Source organism: Moschus berezovskii, chromosome 9 (genome assembly GCF_049115385.1).
Source record: "Moschus berezovskii isolate FMDL1 chromosome 9, NW_MosBer_1.0, whole genome shotgun sequence".
Classification (NCBI taxonomy): Eukaryota; Metazoa; Chordata; class Mammalia; order Artiodactyla; family Moschidae; genus Moschus; species Moschus berezovskii.
Genome location: NC_142468.1, coordinates 16,578,393 through 16,600,512, shown reverse-complemented (window position 1 = coordinate 16,600,512; position 22,120 = coordinate 16,578,393). Strand labels below are relative to the sequence as shown.

Genomic DNA, 22,120 nt, shown 5'->3' with positions numbered 1-22,120 from the left:
TTACCAACCCTGGCGAAGGGATAGGCCACCCACTTCAGTATTCTTGGACTTCCCTTGTGGCTCAGTTGGTAAAGAATCTGTCTCCAATGCAGGAGACCTGGGTTTGATATCTGGCTTGGGAAGATCCGCTGGAGAAGCGAAAGTCTATCCACTCTGGTATTCTGGCCAGGAGGGCCACAAAGAGTCGGACATGACTGAGTGACATAAGCATCACTTTTAAAGTCTTTACTGATTTTATTGCCATATTGCTTCTGTTTTATGCTTTAGTTTCTTGGCTGTGAGGCATATGGGATCTTAACTCCCTGACCGGGGATTGAACCCACACCCTCTGCATTGGAAGGCGAAATCTTAACCACTGGGCCCCTGGGAAGTCCCCTAGAACCATGGGCTTTGTTGTGTTGGTTTCCCTGACACCCAGCACAGCACTGGGTCTGTGGTGATGACTGTGAAAGTGAATGAAGGGCTGTGAAGACAGCTCCACAAGCCTGAGAGGATCTCTCTACAGCACGGGGATGGACCAGATGATTCCCTCTCTTGTCTACACTGAGGTTCCAACATCACAGAACACTGCCAGGTCAGCACCCCTCTGCTTTGTCACCCACGGGCTGTTAACTGTTGCCAGGCAGCGACAATTCTCACTGCTAATACAGTTCCTCTATTTCATTATGCAAAGAAAGCTTCACACCTCTGGGTTTTCTATAGATTATGCAAAAAAAAAAAAAAAAAAGCCATTTTAATATCTCCTTCCTCTTTGACTGATGTTTTTTTAGTTAGGGCTTTCCATGTTTGCGGAGTCATTTTTTTTGGTTTTCTAACTATTAGGAAGCACTCAGGACATAAAGAGGTATGAGGAACAACAGGGTGGATGCCCATGGACACAACCCAGTTGGTGCAGCTGAAAATAAAATGGGCACAAGGGCCTTCCCTTCAAGAAGGGCTGATACCATTTGCAGCCCCTCGAGGTGTAGCCTTGTGTTTCCAAGGAACTGAAAAATAGATTTCAAGCCTTGCGTCCAGGTCAGAGCCTGGTATCTCCACATCCAGACATGAAGCTCTCATGCCGTCCTCTTCTAAGGAGACGGCATCTCCCTCCTGCCTTGGGCCTCAGCAGGTTCTGCCTACATCCCCTTCGAGGATGGACTTGGAGACTCTCTGAACGGAAGGAAGAGGGGAAGGAATTCAGATTCTCCATCGGCGTTGGTGTGCCCCCCAATCATCCTGACCATGGGCTTCATGAGATTTGGGGTGCCGGGGCGCAGGATGGACCACACCCATGGGGGAGGCGCTTTAGGAAAGAAATGAGCAAACGAAGCGAACAGAGGAGATGGGACGATTCAGAACAACCTGGACCTACTTTCATTCATGCCAAAGCCTCTGGAGGGGGATTCGTCAGGAACTGCCTCTCAGAAGTCACTTCAGTTATGCCGTCATGTCCCTTCTAGGTCAGGACAGCAAGCTAGAGGTTGCAGTTTGAACATGAATAGGCTGCTAAGTCACGTAAGTCGTGTCCGACTCTGTGTGACCCCATAGACGGAAGCCCACCAGGCTTCCCCGTCCCTGGGATTCTCCAGGCAAGAACACTGGAGTGGGTTGCCATTTCCTTCTCCAATGTGTGAAAGTGAAAAGTGAAAGTGAAGTCGCTCAGTCGTGTCCGACCCTTAGCGACCCCACGGACTGCAGCCCACCAGGCTCCTCCATCCATGAGATTTTCCAGGCAAGAGTACTGGAGTGGCTTGCCATTGCCTTCTCCGATGAATAGGCTACTAACGCATATATATGGAATTTAGAAAGAGGATAACGATAACCCTGTATACGAGATAGCAGAAGAGACACGGTGTATAGAACAGTCTTTTGGACTCTGTGGGAGAGGTGAGGGTGGGATGATTTGGGAGAATGGCATTGAAACATGTATATTATCATATGTGAAACAAATCGCCAGTCCAGGTTCGATGCACGATACAGGATGCTCGGGGCTGGTGCACGGGGATGAACCAGAGGGATGGGATGGGGAGGAAGGTGGGAGGGGGGTTCAAGATGGGGAACACATGTACACCCGGGGCAGATTCATGTCAATGTATGGCAAAACCAATACAAAAATGTAAAGTAATTAGCCTCCAATTAAAATAAATAAATTTTTTAAAAAAGTAAAGATAGACATGTAGATTGAGAACTGTTAAAAAAAAAAGCAGAAATAAAGGACAAGTCTTCCTCCAAAAAAAAAAAAATGAACACGAATAGGCAAGATTCCTATGGAGGGACTTTGAGGGATTCAAGTAAGTGGATGACTTACTGAAGAAAGTAAACACTCATGCTACAGTAAGACAGGAGCTATCACAAAGGGGAATGTACAAGACATAAGGGAAGCCTCTGAACCACACTTGGGTGCTGAGGAAGGCTTCCTGGAGGAGGTGATGCTTGTCCTGCAGTGAGGCAAGTCACATGCTAGGCGTGATGAGTTCATAATGCTCACTGGGAATTACAAGCGGGCCCACCCTCCTGGAGCAAAAGGTGGGAGTGGGTGGTGGTGGGAGAGGTGGCCAGAGCAACATCACAAAGACCTGTGTGCTAAGCCAAGGAGTGAGAACCTTCTGCAAGCTAGGGGCAGCCACTGGAGGACTCAAGGCAGACCCGAGGCAGGGCGGAGGCCTGGAGAGAGGTGGAGAGCCCCGTGGAGCTGCGGGGTGGGGCCCAGGAGGCATAAGAACCACGAGGAGGGCATCACAGGACCAAGGGGAGAAGCCATGAGAATCCGAACCAAGATGGTGAGGAGGTCAGCTCCCAGTGGAAAGACTGACGGTGCTTCGCAGGGATGGGATTTGGCTGACTGGGAGCTGGCGGAGCTACTCATTGACTCAAGGGTTCAGGGCAGAGCAGACCTGGGCTTGGCCTTTGGATGCTGGAGCGGCAGAGGAGTCATAAATATTATAGAAGGCATCAGACCCCCATAGAGTCTACAAGCCCGGAAGTCACTAGAAACAGACAGAAAGTCAGAGAAGGGTCAAGACTTGAGTGCAGGTAACAGGGCCTCTGACCACACACCTGCTTTTTTGAGGTGACACCCAGCACAGGCTTCCCTGAGTCTCCGGGGCTGCAGCCTAGGTATTCGTTTTAGTCCCAACATTATAAAGTCCAGGATGGAATTGACCTCACCCCTGGACACACCTGTGGGCCTCAGTGAAGCAGCTCAATCTCTATTTAATTTGGTTCTATTTTAAAATTCTGTAGTTTTTTTTTTTTTAAACCAAAGTTATACATGGTTTGAAAATCAGTTATGTATCAAAAATATCACTGCTTACCCTGCTTTCCTGGTCCTCTGAGTCAACTATTTGCAGCACTAGCAGATGATTTTTTGTTTGTTTGGTATTTACCTTCCTAGCTCTAAACAACATCGGTATATAGACACTTCCTGGTTTTGTCCCCATCAGGCATCATCCATTGACTTTCCAGTGCGGCACACAGGGATTCAGCTCTGTTCTCCCCACCCTCATCTCCACCACACACATGTGCCCACTTCCCGTCCCTCCATCCTCCCAGTACAGTTGTCATATTTGGTTATATCAGTGTTCAGTCCTTGCATTATTATGGTTGGGTTCACGCTGTTCACAACTGAGTCACTTCAAGTAACCATGACTTTGTTCCTCCATAGCATTTTATATCCCACCAGAGTTCAAAATTGGGGCACTTAATTTGTGCTTATAAATACTCCAACCCCCCCCAGTTCTTTCCCAATTCTGTAAACCCTTCTCAGTATTTTCAGACACAGTCCTTGATACGTCATCTTTTTGACCAATCTTTCCTAGAGTCTTTGATCAGCTTCCATCAGAACAGGCCGTTTCTCTGACTGGCTCATAGCTGTCCACCCGGGATGTTCCTTTATCACAATCTTGGTGATTCCCATCACTTGCCGTCATGTTCCAGTTTCCTGGATCTTATGTCTTAATCTGTCTAGGTTTTCCTCCCTTGTTTTGGTGGAGCACTTCCTTTAGCAGCTTCCTGAGAAAGAGGATATGCAACTATCTTTTAAAAAACTATTCATGTGTGAAAATGTTTGATTCTTTTCCAATACTTTTTTGTGGATAGTTTTGAGTATAGGATTCTAGGCAGGAAATGATTCTCCAGAAGGCATTGTTCTACTGACCTCTAGTTTTCCAGGCTTGAGAATAACCTGGTGACATTCTATACCTGTTTTCTTTAAAATGTTTTTTTTTTTCTTTAAAATGTTTTGAGAAACCTATTCTTACTGCTCGGAAAACTCATTGGATCTCCTCTTTGTCCCAGTTTTCTGAAATTCTGTAGTGATGTGGAATTCAACTCAACTCCACCCATAGATATCAAGACAGTCCTGTGCAGTGGAGCTTCCCTCACTCAGGGTTTCAGGCTGAACAGAGACGTGCCCAAGAGTTTAGCGCTGGAATATATGGGTGCTGAGAGAGGTGAGGCAGACAGGGTGTGGGTGAGTGTGCTGTGTTACACATAGACGTTACTCATACAAGATGTGTAAGGGCAACATTTTTATAAATTCCACATGTCAGTACTTTTTAAGGGAGACTCATCCAGGGTCAACTTTGCCCTTGTGGCACAGTGGTAAAAAAAAATCTGCCTGCATGCAGGAGGCCTGGGTTCTATCCCTGGGTTGGGAAGATCACCTGGAAAAGGGCATGGCAACCTAATCAAGTATTCTTGCCTGTAGAATTCCGTGGACACAGGGACCTGGAGAACTACAGTCCATGGGGTCGCAGAGTCGGACACGACTGAGCTACTAACATTTTCGTTTTCATCCAGGATCACAACCTGATTCATTAGCCATTTAGTTTTCTCATGCCCTCTGCATGCTCCACATTTCCACATCTACAGCTCCAGTGGAGATGCTAGTAAGCTATCAAAAAAGATGCCACAGCTTGACTTCAAGTCCAGGAGTAGTTGCTGGCCTCTAGGGAGCAGGCTTCCCAGGTGGCGCTAGTGGTAAAGAACATGCCTGCCAAAGCAGAAGACAAAGAGATGCAGGTTCAATCCCTGGGTTGGGAAGATGCCCTGGAGAAGGGCATGGCAACCCACTCCAGTATTCTTGCCTGGAGAATCCCATGGACAGAGGATCTTGGTGGGCTACAGTCCATGGGGTTGCAAAGAGTTGGATATGACTGAAGTGACTTAGCATGCACGCAGAGGGATCAGACATTGCTAATTTTCTGTAGAAAGCCAGAAAGGCTTCAGTTCCAGGCCAGTGTGTCCCAAACCTCCTGGGGGTGTCAGCTGAAATAGAACCAGGACCCTTTTCAGGAAGCAATCCCTAAAATGTTCTTCTCCTTCACCCTGAAGGTGTACCTGTTGATACCGATAGGTAGATATACTGATAAATAGAACATATGGTAAGCTGCTCGGTTAATGTCTCCCCAGTGGATACATACAGAACAGTTCAATGTGAAATCTACCTGACATTTGTATACCTGTCCTCTCCCTGGTGGGAATCAGCCAAGAGACAGCACTACCCTGGAAGCTGCCAGAATATCATTATTGAAAACCATTGATACATTATCTTAATTATATCCCATAACAACCCTATGAGGCAAGTAGTTTTAATCCTCGTTTTACACGTTCAGACACTTAGCGCTAAAGAGGTAAAATAACTTGCCCAGGATCCCAAAGCTCATCGTTGTTCAGTCACTCAGTTGTGTCCGATTCTTTGCAACCCCAAGGGTTGTGGCACGCCAGGCTTCCCTGTCCTTCACCATCTCCTAAACCTTGTTCAAACTCACGCCCATTGAGTTGGTGATGCCATCTAGCCATCTCGTCCTCTGCTGTCCCCAGCTCCTCTTGCCTTCAATCTTTCCCAGCATCAGGATCTTTTCTAATGAGTTGGCTCTTTGCATGTTTCACTTCAGCATCAGTCCTTCCAATGAGTATTCAGGGTTGATTTCATTTCAGATTAACTGGTTTGATCTCCTTGCAGTCCAAGGGACTCCCGAGAGTAACTTGATAATAACAACTCTCAAGTTGTTATTCTCTAACACCACAGTTCAAAAGCATCGATTCTTCAGCACTCAGCCTTTTTTATGATCCAACACTCATATCCATGTGTGACTATTGGAAAAAACACAGCTTTGACTATATGGACCTTTTTGAAAAGTAATGTCTCGTCTTTTTAATACGCTGTTTAGGTTGGTCATAGGTTTTCTTCCAAGGAGCAAGCATCTTTTAAAGCTCATAATGCAGAACAAATCTTGAGTACACTGAATCCACAGTTCACAGTAGATCTGACTCCTTCCACACAAAAAGCAACCCCAAATATCACTTGAATCCCGGGTGAGATCCCCTGGGAATTCTCAGCAAACTGAAGCATTGCCCCAAGGAGCATGTGGGAGAGATATGTGGAAATGAACACAGGAAACCTATCTCATTGTTACTGGTTCTGATGCTAATCAGCTGTGGGACTGTGACAGCACTTTCTGACTCTGGACTTCAGTTTCCAGATCTGTTAAATGAAGTTAAGGCTGTATCTGTGGAGTTTGGGGAGAGGACCATGATAACCTAGGGCAAGGAACAGAGATCTCAGAAGGCTTTCCAAGAGAACAGTTCTGTGTTCCCTGGAGAAAGATGGGAAACACTATTGGAAAACTGAGAATAGTGAAAGTGAATTTAATGTATTAATACAAATTCTTAAATGGGTATGAGTTCTCCTTTCAAATACTGCATTATAATCCCAAGACTCCATGATTTCTACCCCCAAAATTGGGTGCCTTCAATGAGAACCAGTGGTTCTAAAACCACAAGAGTGCTCGAACTTGGCTGCACATTAAGATCACCTGGGCATCTTCAACCATACGGATGCTTAGGTTCCCTCTCACAGATCCTATGGAGAAGGAAATGGCAACCCATTCCAGTATTCTTGCCTAGAGAATCCCGTGGGCAGAGGAGCCTGATGGGTTGCTGTCCATAGGGTTGCACAGAGTCGGACATGACTGAAGCGACTTAGTATGCATGCACTGGAGAAGGAAACTGCAACCCACTCCAGTATTTTTGCCTGGAGAATCCCAGGGACAGGGGAGCCTGGTGGGCTGCCATCTATGGGGTCACACGGAGTGTGACATGACTGAAGTCACTTAGCAGCAGCAGCAGCAGCACAGATCCTAATCTGAGATGTGGTTCAGGTTTTAGGAACGTAGAGAGTTCCCCATAGGATTTTAACGTGCAGACCAAGCTGAGAATCTCAGCTCCAGAGCTTTAAATTGTTCATTTTGGGGGTGAAGATTAAAAGAGAAAACAAGGAAGCACAGGTACCCAATGGCCTTTTAATGTGCAAACAAATCACCTAGATGTCTTTTATTTATTTATTTATTTTTACTGGAGGCTAATTACTTTACAATAGTGTATTTTTTTTGCCATACATTGACATGAATCCACCCCAGGTGTACATGTGTTCCCCTTCTTGAATCCCCCTCCCACCTCCCTCCCCATTCCATCCCTCCAGGTCATCCCCGTGCCCCAGCCCCGAGCATCCTGTATCATGGGTCGAACCTGGACTGGCGATTCATTTCACATATGATAATATACATGTTTCAATGCCATTCTCCCAAATCACCCCGCTCTCGCCCTCTCCCACAGAGTCCAAAAGACTGTTCTATACATCTGTGTCTCTTTTGCTGTCTCGGAGAAGGCAATGGCAAGCCACTCCAGTACTCTTGCCTGGAAAATCCCATGGATGGAGGAGCCTGGTAGCCTGCAGTCCGTGGGGTCGCTAAGGGTCAGACATGACTGAGCGACTTCACTTTCACTTTTCACTTTCACACATTGGAGAAGGAAATGGCAACCCACTCCAGTGTTCTTGCCTGGAGAATCCCAGGGATGGGGGAGCCTGGTGGGCTTCCGTCTATGGGGTCACACAGAGTCGGACACGACTGAAGTGACTTAGCAGCAGCATACAGGGTTATCATTACCATCTTTCTAAACTCCACATATATGCGTTAGTATACTGCGTCGGTGTTTTTCTTTCTGGTTGACTTCACTCTGTATAATAGGCTCCAATTTCATCCACCTCATTAGAACGATTCAAATGTATTCTTTTTAATGGCTGAGTAATACTCCACTGTGTATATGTACCAAAGCTTTCTCATCCATTCGTCTGCAGATGGACATCTAGGTTGCTTCCATTAAAATGCACCCTCTAGTCTTCCCTGGTGGCTCAGACGGTAAAGCGTCTGTCTGCAATGCAGGAGACCCGGGTTCGATCCCTGGGTTGGGAAGATCACCTGGAGAAGGAAATGGCAGCCCACTCCAGTATTCTTGCCTGGAAAATCCCATGGACGGTGGAGCCTGGTAGGCTACTGTCCATGGGGTCTCCAAAGAGTTGGATACGACTGAGCGACTTCACTTTCACTTTCTAGTTCAGTAGGTCCAGGGTGAGCCTGGGCTTTGTAACAAGCTCCCAGGGCATGCCCACACTGCTCTCCCCAGACTCTGCCTGAGGAGCTAGGCTGTAGCTTGGATGAATATGAGATGAGAATTATGGCTCTTTAGGTCAGCTGAGACTTTACTTCTATGAGGGTCAGTTCTCTGATCTACAAAATGCCGACAAGCAGTAGCACTTACATCATAGAATTCTTGGATGCTTAAATGAGATAACATAGTATACATTTCTAGCACAATAGAAATGTTCAATTTTTTTAGGATATCTGACACTCTGGGAAGGCTTATCATCTGCCAGGAATGTTTCAAGTGCTTCAAACCTTAACTTATCCAAGCCTCAAAACAACACTGTGAGGTAGGTACTATTATTTCATCATCCCTGTTTTACTGATTTTCCAAGCTACTGAGGCACAAGAGGTGGGGTGTCTTAGTCTACTAAGCAGGCCTGGGAGCAGCTAAGTCGGTGTTTGAACCCAGGGAGGATCTGGGCCCTTATTCCTCCCAGGGCTGCAATCACCGCGGGCCTGACCTCCTAGAGGCCCTGACTTGAGGCTTCTCTGCAGAATGGGCTGTGCACCAGCAGGGGGCAGCATAGGGCTACATGCGTGCAGAGACCCCTTAACACCGTGCGCTGTGCTGGGCACCTCACCACAGAAAAGACTCTGAGCTGGATCTTCAGCGTCCCAGAACTCCCCTCTCTTTTCCGGCCTCGAGCTGTCGCCCAGGAGGCCGCCCCGAGGATCAATCGAGGAAGAAGAGTCCTACCGAACAGGTTCAAATCTGAGTTCCCAATGTAAGGCCAGGTTCGCAGGGAAAGCAAAGAGGGGAAGTGAGTTTGCGCTTCTCGCCTTTACCCCAGGAGCGCAACCAGCGCGGGAAATCTACAAATCTGTCTTTATTCCGAAAGTCCAGCAAGGTCTGGGGAGCCCAGCCAAGTGGGCAAAAGTCGAGAATCCGTCTTGGATACCACAGAGCCGTTTGGAGGCGCCGGGCATCCGTGTGGGCGCGCGGGGAATGCGAACTGACAGCGAGGAGACTCTCTTTAGAGGATTACCTTCGCAAAGGCGGAGGGCACTTTCTTGCAGAGTGCCCCGGGAGGGGGCAAATGAATTTGAGAAAGCAGTGCCAGGGTAGGGGGGTTAACCGGGAGGTTTCCACGGTGCCTGGGGCGTGGGGGCAAGGAATGCACCCGCAAGCGGTGGCGAAACAACTGCACTGTCCGGCCAGCGGCTAGAGAAGGCTGGAGGCTGTGGGGGCGGGCGGGGTGGGGTGGGAGGGTCGTGGGGGAGGGGAGCCGCGCGCGGCGGGGGCGGGGCGGTCACGTGTGCGGAGGGGGCGAGGCCGCAAGCCGCCGGGGAGCAATCGGAGTTCCAGCCGAGTGGCTGCACCGCCGGGAGAAAACTGTGACCAGGACCGAGGGGCTGAAGGTGGGCAGGACGCCTCCGAGGCACTCAAGGCACCAGCGGCCAGGACCTTGCTCAGGCCGGTCTGCAGCCGGTCTGGGGGACAGCTGTCAGGGACAGAGGACGCCAAGGAAAAGTGAGAGCCAAAGCTTGGGGCTCAGCGGAAGAGCCCCACTCACTGGCTTTTAAGCAGGCTGGGGACTCAGTTTATTCCTCCGGGGCAGGTTGGGCAAGTGCCACGTCAGCTCTAGCTGACCAGCCGACACCACTGTCCTTTAAGTCGACTCAAGTTGTCAGCACCTGCTTAGAGAGCCGGGAGAGGCTGCGGTCATGGTGAGTGAAGAGCCTAACCAACAGGACCAGGATGGCACCCCTTCGCAAACTTCGGCGCTCCAGGAGCACCCCAATCTCTCAGTCCACCCCAGCATCTCGATCCACCCCAGCGTCTCGGCCCACCCCAGCGTCTCGATCCACCCCAGCGTCTCGGCTCACCCCAGCGTCTCGGCTCACCCCAGCGTCTCGATCCACCCCAGCGTCTCGGCTCACCCCAGCGTCTCGATCCACCCCAGTGTCTCAGTATACCCTAGTAGTTCGGCCCACCACAGTACCTTGGCTCAACCCAGTGGCTTGATCCAACCCAGTAGCTCGGGCCCTGAAGATCTTAGCATGATCAAGGTGAGCAAACGCCGGTGGGCTGTGGTCCTGGTGTTCAGCTGCTACTCCATGTGCAATGCCTTCCAGTGGATCCAGTACAGCTCCATCAATAACATCTTCATGAACTTCTACGGGGTCAGTGCCTTTGCCATCGACTGGCTGTCCATGTGCTACATGCTGATCTACATCCCTCTGCTCCTGCCGGTGGCCTGGCTCTTAGAGAAGTTCGGCCTGCGGACCATCGCCCTTGCTGGCTCCGCTCTCAACTGCCTGGGGGCCTGGGTGAAGCTGGGCAGCCTGAAGCCACATCTCTTCCCAGTCACCGTGCTGGGCCAGGTCATCTGCTCCGTGGCCCAGGTCTTCATCCTGGGTATGCCCTCCCGCATTGCTTCCGTCTGGTTCGGGGCTAATGAGGTGTCAACCGCCTGCTCCATAGCTGTCTTTGGCAATCAGGTGGGTAGAGGAGTGGGTGGTGGTCACTGTGGGACTGAGGGTGTTCCTTGTACCGAACTGCTTCACTGTGTGAAGACTAGCTTTCTGACTTCAACAGTGTTTGTGACTCTGGCTGACTGTGGCTGGGTGTGACTGACTATGTAAGAGAAGTGGGGAAACGAAAGAAAGGGCCTTTGCTGTCACCCGCAGTTTCTCTTCCTCCAGCAGAAAGTGTGCTTCTGGAACACATGTTGTCTTTATGATCTCATTTCTGAACTTACTTCACCAGCTTGAACAGGAAAGCTCTTCTTTCTCAGGGAATAGCCCCTGGGCGTTGGACTATTCTGTGTCATCGGAGGTTGGAGGGTGTTTTTTGTCTGTCCAACCAGCTTTCTCAGAGTGCAGCATCTCCTGCACCACGTGGAAAGGCAGAGCAATGTTGGCGCTGCGCTCACCTGCTTTATACACAGCTGGAGCCAGGACAGTGGAAGCAGTGCTTGGTGTCAAATGCCTACCCTGAGGGTTAGAGTCGAGTCCAACAGGATGGAATGAAATTCTTGCTCTGAATTTCCAAGGCCTAGAAGCCGTGGGAAGGCCTGGAAAGTTCATATCTTAATTCTTTCTCTTTCCTCCTTTGGGGATTGAGAATATCAAATTCTTTGCATCTCTGTCTGAATATGACCCAGAAAGGTGGTCTTGTTGTGAGTCTGATCACTGTGTCCGAAAGGCTGAGGCAGCTATTTACGGGGTCCTTCTTTATCTGGACCACTGCCTGGGGGTGGTCCACTTCTTGCAAAGCACATGCAGCTGTGGCTACACATCTAACAAATGACCAGGAACCCTTAGTTCTTGAAGGCTTGTTTTCTCTTCCCTGTTTATTACATTTGGAACAGGGGTCTTCAACTTTTTGGCCATGGACAGGTACCTCCTGTCAGATCAGCGGTGGCGTTAGATGAGAAATAAAGTGCACAGTAAATATCATGTGCTTGAATTATCCCCAAAGCGTCCACCCCTTCCCAGTCTGTGCAAAAATTGTCTTTCACGAAACCTGTCCTTGGTGCCAAAAGGTTGGGAACCGCTGATTTAGAATGTTTAAGCTTTCATTTAGAAAGTTCTTATTTGGGTCAGAAATTTCCAAACTTCTGTAAAGGTAAATTGTCATTCTGTTCATCTTTACCACCAGAAAGGTAACTTGAGCTAATTTTTTTCAGGCCAGTGAGTCCTGCCATTTGCGTAATAGTGTAAGCAATCAGTGGAAGCAACAGACTGGCCTTCTCAGCACAAGCAGGCAATGTAAAACCTCTACGTGGTTTTCTTTAACCCGTGGGTTTGACCATTCAGAAGACTGAATGGACTTGAGGGCTGGGGGAGAAACCAGTTGGATTTTTTTGTTCAGGACAATTAAAAACTAGGCACTGAGGGTGACATTTTCAACTCCCTGTACTTAAAGGTGGTGTGACCACGGATTTGAACATCTCCATTGCAGCGTTGTTGGTGGGGTTGACGTTACTGGATGTTTTCTTTATCCGAGGGTGAAGCTGGGGAGTTGGGGGGCAGGATCTTTCATGTCTCCAGAGGGTTAAAGCTGTCTATTTGCAGCCCCAACAGGATTCAGACAAGGTCACTGCAGTCCCAAACCCATTGTTCGGGGAGGGCAGGAGAGAGATGCACCCTCAGGTGGCCTGCTGATATCAGAGAACCCAACACTTTTTTGGTTAACCATGGAGCAAAAGCTAGTTGGTTTTCAGACTTCTCCACACACACCTGTGAGGGAAAAGTTTAAGTGTTAGTCACTCAGTCATGTCTGACTCTTTGCAACCCCATAGATGGCAGCCCACCAGGCTCCTCTGTACATGGGATTCTCCAGGCAAGAATACTGGAGTGGGTAGCCATTCCCTTATCCAGTGGATCATCCAGACCCAGGGATCAAACCCAGGTCTCCTGCATTGCAGGCAGATTCTTTACCATCTGAGCCACCAGGGAAGCCCTAACTTAAAGCCAAATATATCTTTAAAATTTAGTATGAATGGTTAGCCATTCCCTACCACTACTCCTCACCAAGGTCAGAAAATGCTAAGAATTTCACACTGAAAGACACCCTAACAATCTTGTCATGGAGCCATCAATTTAGTGTGTTCTTTTAGGCTTAACCTACCTGCTAAGTTAAAAAAAAATTATGAAAAGCTGAATTGCTAATGCTTCCTCATGTAGAGGTGCCTTTGTTTGGCTCTTGACATGTGTTTTAACCTTTTTTCCTAACTAAAGCATGATGGAATGGTGGAGAAATATTAATAGAACACCTTGAGCTCTTTTTTTAGGGGAAAAAAAAAATTCCACGAAGCTGCCTAAACAGACTATAAGCGTCTTTTCAAAGAGTTACTCTTCGTGGCCACAGACTTCACACTGATCAGCCAAACTCCTGTTCCCTGGTAATTCTGACCTCATTCATTCCTTGACTCAATAGGCATTTACCCAGAACATGCACTGGCTCAGTTGGTAAAGAATCTGCCTGCAATGCACGAGACCTGCATTTGATCCCTGGGTGGGGAAGATCCCCTGGAGGAGAAAATGGCAACCCACTCCAGTATTCTTGCCTAGGAAATCCCATGGATAGAGGAGCCTGGCGGGCTACAGTCCTTGGGGTCACAAGAGTTGGAAACGACTTAGTGACTAAACTACCACCACCATGGTTGGTGTATTAGAATAGAAATGGATGCCTTAGCCAGGTGCTGTGCTGGGGCTACAGAGAATCCCTTGCCTTCAGAGTTCTCCTCCCAGGCTTTTAAATTGTACCAGGCACCAACATCCAGATTTTTAAAAAAACACACAAGAAGCAACCAGATGAGAGTATAGAGGATTTGTTTTCAGTTCTTCGCGAGGTTTTTACTGTCTTCTTGTCATTGCTAAGGGAAGATTGAAGGAGAAAGAAGCCAATATCTATCAAACACCTATGATAATACAAGGCACTCTTTCATCCATATGCTTTTTTTTTTTAGCCTCTGAGGTGGGTGGGATTGTCTCTGTTGTTACAGGTGAGAAACTTCAGACGCAATTAAATGGAGCAACCTTTTCCAGGGTCCTACAGGCCCTGAATGATAAAAAGGAGGTTTGAAGCCAGTTGCATTTCCACAGCCCCTGTCAGTGAGCCATTACTGGGTCTTCATGGGGGACAAAGCATATGTTTAAAAATAAAAAAGGCAAGATTCCAAGTTTCAAATTTTGTCCCTGTGTCTCGAGGTTTGCTGGTGGTGACACAGTATCTAGCAGTTTGTCTAGAATTTGTAAGCCAGCCCCTGCCTTCTATTCTGATGTTCCAGGCATTAGCATTGCCTCCTCAACTGATGGATTTCCCAGGTGGCTCAGTGGTAAAAGAATCCACCTGCCAATGCAGGAGACACAGGAGATGTGGGTTCAATCCCTGGGTTGGGAAGATCCCCTGGAAGAGGAAATGGCAACCCACTCCAGCATTCTTGTCTGGGAGATTCCATGGACTGAGGAGCCCAGCGGGCTATGGTCTGTGGAGTCGCAGAGTTGGACGTGACTGAGCAGGTACACTTCACCAGCTGCCGGCGGAGGGGCTGTTTCTGCCTCCCTGAGCCTCAGGAAGGGGAGTCCAGGCTCCAGGGCGAAGAAACCAGTGGCTCTGAGCTGGGGTGAGAGTGGACTGGGAGGTGTGGACCGCAGCTGAGGCACTTGCTGTGACCCTTGCACAGGTGGTAGCAGTCCCGCAGCGTTCGCAACACTGGTTCCATTGTCTCCAGGGAGAACCATCTGTGTGGGGTTTTGAGTGATGTGGACACATTGTTATTGAGCCAGGCAGGGAGGAAAACCTTGTGTGAGATCTGGTGACCCCTTGGTGGCATGGGGGCGAGGGAGATGTGGGAGCAGAATTAGATCTTCAAGGCGGCCCCAATCCCAATGAGGAGCCTCCAGCGCTGAGACCAGAAGGGATTTCCTCCGGCGCCCACCCGGAAAAAGACTAGAGAGAATCAGTTTGCTTTTCAACGTGAAGAAAATACAGTCACCTTACAGTTCTACAGCAGCCTTGGCTGTGGGTTATGGAGAATAGCCCTGTCCAATAGAAATATAATCTAAGTCACAAGCACAGCCACGTACATGACCAAATTTTCTAGGAGCCACATGAAAAACAGGTAAAATATAATTTTGTTTACAAAAGTAAACAGAACAGTGAAATTAGTTTTCGAACTATATTTTATTTAACTCGGTATATTCCACGTAGTATTTTGACATGTAATCAATATAATAAAATTACTGAGAGGCTGTTTTACATTCTTTTTCCATGGTGAGTCTTAGAAGTTGGCATGTATTTTAGACCTCCAGACTAGCAACATTTTCCACTATGTCTGGAATGATGATGCTAATTGTAGGGGAGGAAACTGTTTTCCTTGACTGTCTTAGAGTCCCCAGCTAAAAATTAAATGGAGAAAGTCAGATTAATAAAAGCAAATTATGCATAATTATTTACTATAAATATTAGGTGACACGGGAGTGTTTGTGAGGAAATGAAGCAATAGTTAGACCTATGCACTTCTTTTTTTTTTTAAAAAAAAAAAAGGTTTTATTTATTTTTGGTTGTGCTGGGTCTTCATTGTTGCATGGACTTTTCTCTAGTTGCAGCAAGCAGGGGCTGCTCTCTAGTTGTGTGTGGGCTTCTCGTTGCGGAGGTTTCTCTTATTGCAGAACACGTACCTTAGAGTGTGTGGGCTTCAGCAGTCATGGCTCCCAGGCTCTGGAGCACAGGCTCAGCAGTTGTGGCCCACAGGCTTAATTGCTCTGCTGTATGTGGGATCTTCCTGGATCAGGGATTGAACCTGTGTCTCCTGCACTGGCAGGCTAACTCTTTACCACTGAGTCACCAGGGAAGTCCAGATTTGTGCACTTCTGTGCCAGGTTTGATAAGAGTGGACACTCAGAGGAGTGTGATAGGATAGGTCTGAGATCATTGTAGATTGGGAGCACTGTCCCCCTGTCATCGTCAGGATTCTTTTCTGCAGTGTCCCTTTATCTTCAGAGACAAGGATGCTCCGTTTCTCTGGGTGCCAGGAGGGTACCTCCTACAGGAGAGTTTTAAGGCTTGTTTTGGAGAAGAATGGGGAGGAGGGGGAGGAGGTCAGAGTGACCTTCCTGCTTTGCAGTTCTCAAACTCCTTCAGCTTAAAATATTCACTATGCCAAGGTCCCATATTCAGGGGCATTGGGTCCTGAATCTCATCATATTTCAAGCATTTGGAAATCAGGCTCTCGTGGATAAATGTGTGCTCTAGGAAAGTGAGTCCCATTTTGAGGAGGTGGTGTTCACTGGACTGGCTGGTCATCTGTTGCCCAGGGAAACTGGGTGTTCCTGAGGCTGACTCAGGGATCAAGGTCGGAGAGGTGGCTGGCCAGCCTAGTCTTGTTCCAGACTCCCGAGTACATGGGTGGGTGAAAGTTCAGGCTTATCAGTCTGGCTGTTGCCATGTCAGAGAAACTCTCAAGGTCTGAGTGATGTCTGGGGGAGGTGAAGGCGAGCACCTGTGTGCTTCTGTTTGTGGTCATTGTCAAGGCATGTGACGCACCTGCCCACGTGGCTGGCTTCTTGCTGACCTCCCCTTCTGGTTGGGAGAGAGGCTGGGGCTGGGAGAGCCAGGGCAAGGCTTGTGGAGACTGACATGAGAAGGGGTAGGGCCAGGACCAACCCTCTAATGCTCATAGGGGCAGCCAGGTCATGGAAGGAAAAGTGACACAGGAGGGGGGTCACGGCATGTGTCCCAACTGAACTGGCAGCTGCTTCAGCCTCTGCCAACCATTCGTATACACGGCATGACCATCTCATGTTATCAGACTATCTCACTTATTGTTGCCTTTAAAGAAGCCAGAAACCAGATTTTTACTTTAAAAAAATTTTAATTGTGGTAAAATTATAACTTATTCATAATTTTAACCATTCATAAGTATACAGTCCAACGGCATTAAGTAGCTTCACAATGTTGTTTAAGAATTACCAGTATCTTTACCCAAACATTTCTTTTATCACTCCCAACAACTCTGTACTCGTTAAACAGTAACGCCTCCATAATCTCTGCTCTACTGCTACTCTGTTCCACTTTTTGTCTCCATTAATGTGCCTATTCTAGGTGCTGCCTGTAACCAAAATCATGCAATATTTTGTCTTTGGAGTCTGGCTGATGAAATCTGTTTTTTTTTTTAATTCTGATAAACTCAAAAATTATGCTGTTGTTGTTACTGTCCATGTTTTGAGATTGTGGGTCATATAAGACTTCTAGGGTGAGACTTCTAGGGAAGGTTAAGAGGAACTGAATTCCAGTTCTGGTTTCTCCTTTATCACAAAGTGCTCAGCAAAGATACAGGCAGGTGGGTGAGCTCAGAGGCTGGCCACTCCGGGAAGGAAACTAGACCAGTGCTCCCTCAAATGGTGCCCATTTACCTCACCTGTGGGTCCAGGACAAATATAGATGCCTGGGCCCTCACCTGGACTTCCTGATCAGATCCTCTAGGGAAGAGGCCAGGCGCCTGTGTTTCCACCTGGCTTCCCAGGTGAGGTTTGTGATCAGATGTGAAATCACCAGGAGAGAGGAGCACTGTGCCCTGGGAAGGCGCCCTGCTGCCTGGAGCCGGGGTCATGTCAGGGCCGGTGTGTCTGTGCTGCCTTAGGATGGGTCCAGTTCCCAGGTGGAGGAGGTGGGATCTCATTCACTCTCCAGATTGAGACAGGACGGTGGGCTTGGGTGGGGCTTATACTTCTGATTCACTTAAAGTTCTGAAAGTAAACAAAGCCTTGGGGGTTTGAGGGGGTGGGGAGGCCCTGCAGGCCTATGAGGTGGAACCACAGCAGAAGCTCCTAATCCTGCTTCTTTGACATTCAGCTCAGTGCACTGCTTGGGAGGAGGCTCTGGTAGCCTGGCCTGACTTCTGACTTGGCCGTGTTGTGTTGGCAGGCAGTCTTGAGGGTCTGATGATTCTGTGGAATCAAGTCTACATCTTCAGTTTAGCGTCCAGAGCCCCTCCTTCCTTGCCTTTCCTAGCCAGTGTGTCTCTTGTTCCCTCCCAGTTTTTCCCCTGCTCTGACCAGTCTGGCTTCTTAGTTCTGTCCTTGAAAATACATTGCTTAGAGATTAAGCCTAAAGCCTTGGAGAGTGACATCAGTAGCTGGTGGACCAGGAAGATCCACACGCTTCTTCTCCCACAGAAACATTAAGTAAATGAGAAATTGGCTAAAATAACCTTCCCTACGGGATTTCTGTACATCAGAGATCTACAGCAACCAAGGAAACACCCAACTGAAGAAAAAGTCACATTCAAAACGGTAGAAAGTTTCATGGCCATTTTGCTCAAGTTTGCCCTGCCCCTCTCCCTTCTCCTGTGCCTCCCTGCAAACAGCAGAGCACAAAGCAGACCAAACTTGCAACATTTTACATCAATTGTTTCTATACACTAACAATGAACAATCCCCAAAGGAAAGTAAGAAAACAATTCCAATTACAGTAGCATTGAAGAAAATACTTGAGTCATTTAACCAACAAAATGAAAGACTTGTGCACTGAAAACTGTAAAGTGTTACTGAAAAAAATTAAGTCACAAATAAATGTAAAAACATCCTGTGTTCATGGATTGGAAGACCTTAATATTGTTAAGATGTCAATACTACACAAAGCAGTAATATAAATCTATAAAGTCAGCACAATCACTATCAAAATCCTGATTTTTTTTTTTACAGATGAAGGAAAAAAATGCATCCTAAAATTCATATGGGGAAGTTTAAGGGACACTGAGTAGTCAAAGCAATCTTGGAAAAGAATCACAAAGTTGGAGATCTGACACTTCTTGATGTGTCTAATAAAAATAACAAAACTAATAACAAAGCTATAGTAATCATGACAGTGTAGTATCAGCGTGAAGACAGACTTACAGACCAAAGGAGTCCAGAGTCCAGATATGAACCCTCACATATATATGGTCAAATGATTTTCAAGAGTGTCAGGACCGTTTAAGAGGAAAAGGACAGCCTTTTTTTTTTTTTTTTAATAGACTTTGTTTTCTAGAGCAGTTCTAGGGTCACAGCAAAATCAAGAGGAAAATAGAGATTTCCCGTATGTTCCCTGCACCTGCTTCTTGCGTAGCCTCTCACACTGTCAACAACCCCCACTAGAGTGGGGCATTGGTTACAACTGATGAACCTACACAGACACGTGATCGTCACCAGTCTTTTCAACAAATGGTATTGTAAAAAGCTGTAAAACCCTTAGAAGAAAACGGGGAAAATCTTCACGATAACTGGATTTGGTAATGATGGCCGTGATTTCTTGGATGTGACCCTAAAAGCGTCTATAACAACAGTAGCATAAATTGGACTACATCAAAATGGAAAATTTTCATGGAAAAAGGACTCTCTCAATAGAATGAAAAGGCAAGCCGTGGAATGGAAGAAAATATCTGCAAATGTGTATCTGATATGCAGTTCATAGCCAGCACATGTAAAGAACTCCTGCAGTTGAATAACATCGAACACACAACCCAATTTAAAAATGAGCCAAAGACTTGAATAGAAATTTCTCTCCCCCAAAAGATGCATGGATGGTCAATAAGTATATGAAAAAAAGCTCAACATTAGGGAAATACAAATCAAAACGGCAATGAGATGCCAGTTCATTACCCCTTAAGATGATTGTCAAAAAGAAAAAAGTAATAAATGTAGGCAAAAATGTGGAGAAATTGGAACACTTGTGCATTGCTGATGGAAATGTAAAATGGTGCAGTCACATGGAAGACAGTATGGCACTTCCTCAAAAAATTAAAAATAGAATTACCATAGGATTTAGCAATTCTACTTCTGGGTATATACCCAAAAGAATTCAAAGCAGGAATTTGAACAGATATTTGTACCCATGTTTATGGCATCATTCTGCACAATCGCTAAAAGGTGGAAGCAACCCAACTGTTCTTCTATGGCTGATTGTTAAAATATGCAGTATACATATGATGGAATATTGTTCATTCTTAAAAAGAAAGGAAATTCTGATATGCTACACATGAATGGACCTTAAAGACATTGTGGCTGAGTTAAATACGGTAGTCACAAAAATAGATATTCTGGAATTCTACTTATGTGAGGTATTGAGCTGTCTTTTATTTCCTGACACTAACCAATTCTGACTTTCTCCAATACCAACTGGGTGTCCTGCAATTCAGTTCAACTCTGACACTAACTACTTGGAGTTAGTGTAGACCCCAGAAGTTAAGGGCTTGGACCCACTAGACTGTCTCCATTTGCAAGTCCTAGGGACCTCCTATAAGGTGGCGTCCTGTGAGCCCTGCTCAGGATCTGTAATTTGCTAGAATGGTTCAGGGAACTCAGATAAGCAGTTTACTTAACTGTTTTTCCTGGTTTATTATAAAGGGTACAAGTCAGGAAAAGCCAAGTGGAGGAGATTCCAGAGCTTCTGTGGGGTGCCGCCCTCTTAGCACTTTGATGTCAAGTGTTCACCAGCCTCCCGGAACTTTCCTGGTTCAAGAGTTTTTCTAGAGCTCAATTCCCAGCTGCCCTCCTATTCTCAAAGAGGGGGAGGGGTTTGCTGCTGCTGCTGCTGCTAAGTCACATCAGTCGTGTCCGACTCTGTGCAACCCCATAGACGGAAGCCCACCAGGCTCCCCCGTCCCTGGGATTCTCCAGGCAAGAATACTGGAGTTGTTTGCCATTTCTTTCTCCAATGCATGAAAGTGAAAAGTGAAAGTGAAGTCTCTCAGTCGTATCCGACTCTTCACGACCCCATGGACTGCAGCCTACCAGGCTCCTCCGTCCATGGGATTTCCCAGACAAGAGTACTGGAGTGGGCTGCCATTGCCTTCTCCGGGGATTTGCTGAAAGTTCCCACTCTAATCACTTGAGCTTCTGGGAACCAGCTCCATCCCAAGGTTCTAGAAGGGCCCCAGGCTAAGTCACCTTATAGCATAAGCTCCGGTGTGATGGAAACAGGATCCTTATGAATCACAAAGGATACTCCTATCACTCAGAAAAGCCCTGGGTTTAGAGCTCCATGCCAGGAACCAGAGATAAAGACTAAATAAATTTTTATTATGCCACAGGTACTGCGAGTAATCAAATTCATAGAGGCAAAATGTAGAATGGTGGTTTTGGGGGGCTGGGGCAGGAGGGTGTGAGGAGCTCATGTTTAATGGATACAGAGATTCAGTTTGGAGCTGAAAAGTATTGGCGATGGATGGAGGCGATGGCGGCACAATAATACGGATGCACTTAATGCCGCTGAACTGTGCAGTTAGAAACAGTGAAAATAGTACAGGTTAGGCCGTGTGTGTGTGTGTGTGTGTGTGTGTGTGTGTACTCTGCTGCCAAAGAAACAAGACGCACACTGCTTGGGAGGTGTTTCCTGTGGTTGGGCCTGATGCCTGCTCACCCCTGCCGCCACCTTGTCAGTCTCTGTGCTGGAGGCAGGTGGTCCTCGCCCTTCTGTGTAACTGCTGAGTGTCCATGGATACTGGCCTCTGTTTTCCCATGGTCTGTGCTTCCCTGCTTCCTTAATTTTCTCCTGTCCCCTTCCCCTATCCCTCCATCTCTCTAAATGGGAAACTTGCCCAAGGACTGGAACCTTGACTAATACATCTCTCCCGTGTCTCAGGGCTCTGGGCAGAACAGGCACTTATGAATGGTCAGACTTATTAGTAAACAAGTATTCTTTCCCTGACGGGACATGAAGTGACCACTCAGGTAGCTGAGAGCTCAGGTGGTTGTCGAAAGGGACTCTCATGCCTGGATTATCTTCCTGACATGACTCAATCTTATTCTTTCAGTGGAAAAATCTATTCAGTCCTTACAGGGCACCTTGAGCTCTGCTGGGCCCACAGTGGTTAGAACACCATCTTTAGCCTTGCTGTGTACACTCTTGGACAAGACCTTAACTTTTCTAACTTTTGGCATCTGCTTTTGTAAGATGGAAATGATATTGAAAGAAAGCATTGGTTACTCAGTTGTATCCGATTCTTTGTTACCCCGTGGACTGTAGCCCACCAAGCTCTGTCCATGGAATTCTCCAGGCAAGAATACTGGAGTGGGTTGCCATTCTTTTCTCCAGGGATTTCCCCGGCCCAGGGATCGAACCCAGGTCTCCTATATTGTGGGCAGATTCTTTACCATCTGAGCCATCTGGGAGCCCACAGGAGATAGTACTAGCTAATGGACATAACTTGGGAAAAGTTGGG

The 22,120-nt window shown here is 47.3% G+C and overlaps 1 protein-coding gene across 1 annotated transcript in view; it reads left to right on the top strand.

The window, feature by feature from the left end:
• The first annotated feature begins 9,733 nt into the window (after positions 1-9,733).
• LOC129562505 (choline/ethanolamine transporter FLVCR2) overlaps positions 9,734-22,120 on the top strand; it is a 57,084-nt gene continuing 44,697 nt past the window's right edge. The window contains exon 1 of the mRNA XM_055435687.2: positions 9,734-10,910. Within this exon, the coding sequence (XP_055291662.2) occupies positions 10,134-10,910 (777 nt within the window). The 5' untranslated portion in view covers positions 9,734-10,133. The remainder of the gene's footprint in view (positions 10,911-22,120) is intronic.